General features: G+C 43.7%; 1 protein-coding gene across 1 annotated transcript in view; it reads left to right on the top strand.

Moving 5' to 3' along the window:
- The first annotated feature begins 531 nt into the window (after positions 1-531).
- Positions 532-7985, top strand: part of st8sia3 (ST8 alpha-N-acetyl-neuraminide alpha-2,8-sialyltransferase 3) — a 16224-nt gene continuing 8770 nt past the window's right edge. The window contains exon 1 of the mRNA XM_008295955.1: positions 532-785. Within this exon, the coding sequence (XP_008294177.1) occupies positions 532-785 (254 nt within the window). The remainder of the gene's footprint in view (positions 786-7985) is intronic.

Below are 7985 nucleotides of genomic sequence, written 5' to 3'. Positions count from 1 at the left end.
TACAAGAGCTGCGTTTCCTTAAAGCGACACCCGGTTTAATTAATTAGTCCGGCGCGCGGAGGAGGAGCAGCGGGATGCAGATGAGGATCCGGAGCGGCGTCCATCTTCTGCCTGCTCGGTGCCGCTTCGTCTCACCGGGTTCGGGGTTATGAAACCGGCCGTAATGTGACCTGCAGCAGAGCCTCCAGGACCCCCTCCTCCCTCCTGCGCGCCGCGTCCACGGATCCGCGGACTGACGGTGCGTCACGCCGCTTCCTGCGTCTTTTCCTCCGCAGACGAGTCGCTGCCTCTCCGCCTCATGTCGAGGTGATGAAATCTGCAGGAAACGCGCCTCCCTGGACTCCGCATCCTTCATGGCCTCTGTCCACAGCGCCAGTGGATCCGTAGTGGGCGCGTCCTCGGTGTCCTGCGCGGCCTTTTGCGCGTCGCTCCCATGAAGCCCGCCGGCGGACGAGCTGCTCCTCTTCCTCCCCTCATGGACTGAAATCCGCGCCTCGTCGCCTCCGCCTCTCCGCCCTCCTCCCGCCGCTGATGCGCTGCGCCTGGGTGCTCGCCTTCTCCTCGTCCTGGCCGCTCGGTGAGCCTCTGGTCCGGGGGGGCGGCTGCCCGCAGCGGGGCAGGATGGTGCGGATCGCCAGCGCGCTGGGGCTCGTCATGTTCAGCGTGGCGCTGCTCATCCTGTCGCTCATCAGCTACGTGTCCATCAAGAAGGACTTCCTGCTCAGCACCCCCAGATACGGACCCAACGGGGGCCCCAGGATGTACATGTTCCACGCAGGGTTCCGGTGAGTCCAGGCCCGGCCGCAGACCCGCTGCAGCCGGCCGGCCGGTCTGTGTGTGTGTCCGCTGTAGGTGTCTCCTGCTCAGCATCCGAAATGTTCATCAGTGGCGTTACCATAGCAACCGGCTGTCAGTCCGTGCTTGTTTATTGAAGCGGATCAGAAAACACAGAGAGTGTGAGGCTGGTGGAGGATGAAGGCCTCTGAGCTGTCCAGGCCTCTCAGGCCACAGACGGGCTGCAGCGGCTTCATCCTCCAGCAGCTCATCATCAGTCCATCCAACAGCCAGAGTTTTACCAAAACGCTCATTCTGATCATTCACAGGCCGGATGAGCCAAAGTGTTCTGGACTCTGAGGTGTTGTGCTGGTCTGGACCGCAGACTTCTCACCTCCACTGAACATCCAACCGCTGCAGCGCTGAAATAATACAATCAGATGTTGTGCAAACCTCTGACCAGACAGACGACAGCAGTTGTGTTTAATGCAAACATGTCGACTTCTGCTGGCGCTGAGGAGAGATTTTAGATTCTCAGGCGTCCTTTTTAAAGCAAACATGTTTGATTTGGTTGCAAACTCTGGTGTCCTGCATGGAGATCAGTCTGACTGTGGGTGTAGCCTGCAGGTGTTGTCATTCCATCCTACGTATGTGTTTTCCTTTTCAAAATCCAACAGCAGTAACCTCAGATTTGCAACCTACATGCTAATATTTTAGAGTTTTTCTGAGGATTTCGATTGCGTTGTGAGGCAGCTGTGCTAGTTTTCGGCGCTAAATCTACAACTGTTCCACCAAAACAACTCACCCGACGCAGTTTAGCAGAAAAACTGTGGCTGCGTGTTTCGCTCAACTCCACGTGCAACAATCGTCACAAAGATCTAGGAACAAGGCGTCTTCCTTTAATAGCAGGAGGTCCAGTCAGACCATTCTACATGACATGTGCTGTAGCTGCTACCCTGAACATGCACAAAAGCAGCCCGATAAAGACAGCTGAGCCTCGTCCAACACCTCTCTGAGATATTAAACCCTGTAGCCACCATCCAGCGTCTTGTGGAAATCCTCCCTAGCAGCAGCTTTAAGCCTTGACTTTGGAAAATCATAATCAGCTGCCACATATTAGCAGCTAACAGGTAATAGTTTGTGAGAAACGTTGACAAAACATTGTGGAAATACGTTTATTGCTTTCTAGAAAAGCAGGCTGACGCAACCCTCAAGTCTTAAGTGTGGCTACGTCAGGGTACGGTTAGCCTAGCTTAGCATAAATACTGCAAACAGGAGGAAACATCTCGCCAGGACGTCTGAGTCTCACTAAACAAGCTGTTTTATCTCATAGCTTTAATCCACACAGAAACAGACATGTTGTCATTTGAAGCTAGCTAGCTACTGCCACTACCTTGTGGTGATTAAATTAACTTCCTGGAGTCGATGCTAGTGCGCTAGTGGTGACAACAAAAGTTCCTCAAGCTGACTTTAGAAATAGTTTCATGTTCTCTGTTGAAAACCACAATTTAATGTCACTTCTACAGATTAAATAAACAAGATAAAGACGGGATGTTAGGCGCAGTATTGAGCTTTGGACAGCCTTCAGTCTTTATGCTAAGCTAGGCTAAGCTAAGCTAAGCTACGCTCTTGCTCCATACTTAACATACAGACTTGTTCATTTTACATTTTAAATCTTCAAAAAGAAAACAGTCACCATTTCTGTCCTCAGTCCTCTGACTAATAACACCAGAACTCTAATGGGTCGGTTTGTTGATGCGCTCGGTCACGTTGTCGCTAAAATCAAACACCACAAAAAAACACAAGTTGCTGCTGTGGATGTTTCTAAGAGGCTGTAATTTAGCATTTTATCATTTCTTGGCTACAGACTGGACTCCTGCACCTCGTTAATGTGAATATCTCTGAGGAGCACTGAGCATTGTGGGCCAACATGGCACCGGACATCTGGAGGATTTACAACTTTCCGGAGTGTGTATTGATACGAACTACGCACAAATCAGAGCTTCTCCACTCACACCTCTGTTAGTGATGAATTATAACGGTTTGGATGTTGGAGAATCTCGTTTTACAGCCTCCTCTCATAACAAACGGTCGTATTTAGGACCATTTATTCACCCCGAAAGCATGAATTAGCCTTAAATCGTACGGCCGCTGCTACTATTGAATTATTTGTCACTTTGTTTGCTTCTAATTTTTATTAGTTAGTAAAGTTTATCTCTGTAGGCACCAAAGTCACAAAGTAGAAGTCCATAAAAAGAACACAGAGAGAGAAAGTACCAGTAGATCCAAAGACAGTCGCATTAACAGTAGTTAGAACATGATCTTCTATCTCATTATTAGTCTTCTGCTGCAGTATTTGCACTGTTACAATCTGACTACTGATTATAAGGCATACATACCATAAATGTACGTATAGACTATTGGGAAGATGCCTATCTTCGTCTTTCTTATTAAAACACCATCAGAGAAGGTGAAGTCAGATACCTGGTGGCATTTTGATCAGTTTATATTTTCTATCAGACCTCCAGTCTTATCAGGCCGACTGCTTCCTGTCCCACATGCCAACGTTGGACGACACCGACCGGCTGTTTTCCCTGTTTAATGAGGAGACAGCGTCGCCCTAATAAACCGATCTAAATGTGCTACCATCCAGTGTGAGTTTGCATGAGCCTGAAGGAAAACAGAAAACAGGGCATCTGTCACTTAATCCCACAGCTGTGAACCAGATCAGCTCCTCTGCTGCTGCTTCAGTCACTTCAGCGCCCAGTGTGTTCTCAGGAAGACCAGTTTTTAGTAAAGATTTGATTTGAAATGTGAGAACAGAGCTGCAGCTGAAGCTGCTTCCACCTACTCACAGTCACAACAGCTCTGGCTAATGTGTGAACCAAAGACATCAGAGGGTTTTATTTAGTCATATTACATAATATTACATAATGCAGTGAGATGAGACACACATACCTGAAGTCTCACCTGCTCTGCGTCTCAGTTCCACCTCATTCTGAGCTCGTTATAAACCTGCAGCGTGTTCACAGTTCATCAACTCCTTTATTCCAGTGATGTGAGGTTTGTTTCTAATGTGAGCAGAAAAGGATTGATTAAGACTGACTTAAAAAACATGAAGTGTGACTTTATTCCTGCACATAAAGACGGACAAACCCTCCCAGAGCAGCTATTTTTAAGCTCACTGTGCTTTCCTAGAATCAGGACGGCCTGGAGGAACTCCGGGGATCGCTGAGGAACCCTTGTTGGGGTGTTCCTGAAGGAACCTTTAGCAGCTCAGTTCAGAGAACTGGTTGTCAGAAGAACCTCATAACAACACAAAAGGGTTTCCAGGAGTTTTCTGTAGTTATGTGTCAGCCTAACTTAACTGAACCGCCTGCGTTTACATTTAGTTTTATTTATTACAGATCTTTTCGCAACATATTTAGTTTATTTATGCTATTTTAACTGTGGACAAGGCAGTATTTCAACGTATATAAAAATAATAACGACAAGAAGAAGAAGAAATATTCAGCTAAAAGTAAGAAATAGTTAATTGAAAGTAATAGTTATCTAACAAATAATTGGCTTAAAATAATAAATTGTAAGCTAACCGTAATAAACAGTAAGCTAAAGACAGTAAATAGTTGGCTAAATTTAACAAATAATTAGCAAAAAGCAATAAATAGTTAGCTCAATGTAAAAAATCAATAGTTATCTAATAGATAACTGACTAAAAGTAATAACAAACCTTGCTAAAAGTGATAAATAGTTAACCAAAACTAATTGATAGTTGGCTGAAAATAACAAGTAGATGGCTAACTGTAAAAAAAAGAAAAGACTAAAAGTAATAAATCATTAGCTAAATATAAAAAATAGCTAAATTACTAAATAATTAGCTAGCTAACTATTTATTTTTAGCGAATCTTTCAGTTATTATTTTTCATCTATATGCAACTTTTAGCTGATACATTACTTTTATCTATTTAGCAGCTTCAGCTAGCCATCCACTCCATTACTTTTAACCAGCTGTTTGTTTGTTCTGCTAAACATTTAATCGTTTACTTTCAGCTAATTATTTGTTAGAATTAGGGAATTAGTTATTACTGTTTGGCAACTATTTATTATAATAAAGATAATGAGTTCACAATCAATGAACATCTGCTGCAGGTTCCTCAACACTCTAAGAGTTTGCTACGTACAACTTTAAGCCTCGATACAATTTAAACTAGTGAGTTGTATAAAAATCACTTCTTGTGCAGTTTTCACGAGCAACAAAGTTAGCAATCGACACGAAAACCTTTTTCTGTACCAGGTTGTAAACGCGTTTATTTCTGCTGTAAACTTGAACGTTTTAACATGGAGGTCAATGAGGATGGACTCAGTTTCATAGGCCGCCCCAAGTGGACGTTTGAGGAACTGCAGTTTTTGACACTTTGTTTTTTAGCTGCAGTAGGTTGTTTCTTGCCTCACATTCACACTTCCACCCAATTAGAATCACTAATTAAGCTGCCACACATGTCTTCGCCACGGGGAGAACACGCTAACCGCTACGTCACCAAACACCGTCCACATTTAGCTTCTACTCTGCTGTTCCTTCGACCAGATGTTTCACACTCAGAGCGAAGGATTATGCTTTTTTTAAGGCACTGTAAGGATTTTTTCATGTGAAACATCTGTGCAGGGCTGCAGAACTGTGCAAAAGCAGCAAAGCAGAAGCAGGTGGAACTCACAGTAAGTGGATTTTTAAATAGCAGCAGAACGACTCGGCTGCAAAAATGTCCGAATAAATGACACAAAAATCGTCATTAAAATATGTTTTGACTTTGCAAAATGAAATAGCAGCAACATTCCCAAGTCAGAATTTGTATAATTTGCCATATATATTAACTGCAATACAAGAAACAGACGCTCAGAACTGCTGCAAATGAAAACATCCAAAAGATTTTCACGTTTTTCTGTCCGGTCCAGCAGCAGATCATCATTCATCTTAGAAAACATCTGGATTCTCCTACAGGCTAAAGGTTCAGTTTCTGGTGCAGCTCCTTTACAAAACTTTCTTGTGTAAATCCTTGTCGTCCGACGTCTTGGCTCGGGTCTGGATGCTAACACGGCGGCGGCCGCCTGATGAGGGTTCTGGAGGCCGGCGAGCCGTCCTTGGCTGCCGTGATTTACAACGCCAGCGCCACATCCATTTTCCCGCCGCCTGTAATCATTTTCCTCGCTGCTCGCTGTCACTGCGGGCCAAGGTTACGCTGGGAGTGAGTTAGATGTGGAGAGAAAGCACCGGTGGACAAATCTATAGAAGTTTCCCGCCGTGTTGTTGTAGGAGGAGAGGTTTGTTTGTCGGCGGGGAAAATTTGTGGTTCGGTTCCGTTTGTGGTGGATGGAGATGGCGGAGGTCCGTTTGATGTTCCGTGTTTCCTCCAACACATCAACATACATGAAAAACTACCGACTAGGTCACAGTGGAAGGAGAATGTCGGGTCAGTTATCACACTCTTAGATCAGTTTCTGCTCAACAGTGTCTGATTTAACTGGAAGTTTTATAGCACAAAATGTGGATATTTATGAAGATATCTGTGAAATTTTAGCTCCATATGTCAAATACTTTATGAGATAAAAACGTTTCAGATTCACTTTCTGCACATTTTTTCTCACGTGGAAATCTGAGGCTTTTTGAACAACATCTGAGGAACCATTAAAGATAAAAACCTGAAACTTTCTCTGTTATTTCTCATCATGTCATTGATTCAGTCATGAAAAGTTCCACCTTAGAGCACACTAACATAAAAACTGATAAAGCAGAAGTCAACCAGTGATGTTTTCTGAGCCACATGTAGCTGCAGGTCACAATAAAACAAAACCAAACCGTCCTATTGACTTAACAAACCGTAGATTTATATAGTAGTGGTTCCTTCAAGGAAGTTCTACGTTGGTAACATGATTCAGCTTTTGCACATTGATGTTCCCACAAGATGAATCCAGGTTATTTCTGTATTCGACAGTCTGCCGGAGTTTGTCAACTTGACAAACCTGCTCAATAAGTCGGGAAAGTTCAGACAAAATACATTTTATTACTCATTTCTGTGACCAAATATTTTATATTTAAGTATTCCACATGTTTAGTTTTGTATTATTGTGACCTGCAGCTACATGATGTGGTTCAGAAAACATCACTAGTCAACTTCTGCTTTATCAGTTTTTTTGTTAATATGAGCTCAAAGATGAGATTTTTCATGACGGCTTCACTTTTTTTCCCCCATATTTCACCTCCTCTAAAATCAGAGATTATCTGATCTACTGTCCAATATTACAGATTCTGGATCAGTGACATGATGAGAAATAACAGAGAAAGTTTCAGGTTTTTATCTTTAATAGTTCCTCAGATGTTGTTCAAACAGCCTGAGATAAAACCTGCTGAAAGTGGGTCGACTGGTGATTTTTAACATGTTCTATTTCGGAAAACATTTCACAAATCAGCCTAAACTTTTCCAGATGTCTTTATAAATATCCGTATTTTATGCTCTAGAAGTTTCAAGCAAATCAGAAATGGTGGCCCAAACGGGTTCCTGATGATTTGGGCCGACAGAAATGAAAGGAAACCAAACAACGTCGTCAGATTACTAAAATATTTCCATTTTTTCTGGTTGTTTCTGAGCCAAACATTGCAGTGTCCATCCAACAGAAGTGGACATATTTCAATCAAAAACACAGTAGTTACAAAAAGTAATTCGGATACATCCTGTGGGAACCATGAACGTCTGTAGAGGAGCTCGTCTCAGTCCGTCCAGCTCTGTTGAAGAAGCCACCACTTGTTCCATTGATGTGACAGAAAATGTTCCTTCTGTCGACTCCATCGTCGGTTCATCGGACTGAGTCTGTCTGTTACTGTGTCTGATTGTTGGAACTGTTTGTCAGAGTTTGTTCCATAAAGTTCCGTTCGACTAGAACCCCCACTAGAACCGTTGTCAGTGTTTTGTTGTGGCGCTGCGATCCTCCACAGTAAGTATCTGAGGCGCTCCTTGTTCTCTGCATGCCGGCTGTTCTCTGTCATTTTAAAGACTGCGACCAGAATGAGTGAGATCTTTCTGTTCTTGTTTCACGTCCCTCCTGCAGCGAGAGGCCTCCTCGCAAACCCGACCTGAGGTGAATACAGAGCGCTGACGCTTCCATTACCGATGCAAGGATGATTCAATCTGTTCTCCCCGTTTACTTCTGTTAATATATAT

Source organism: Stegastes partitus, unplaced genomic scaffold, assembly GCF_000690725.1.
Source record: "Stegastes partitus isolate 25-593 unplaced genomic scaffold, Stegastes_partitus-1.0.2 Scaffold1091, whole genome shotgun sequence".
NCBI lineage: Eukaryota > Metazoa > Chordata > Actinopteri > Pomacentridae > Stegastes > Stegastes partitus.
The sequence above is the reverse complement of the archived record's forward strand: the minus strand, read 5'-3'. Positions and strand labels throughout refer to the sequence as shown.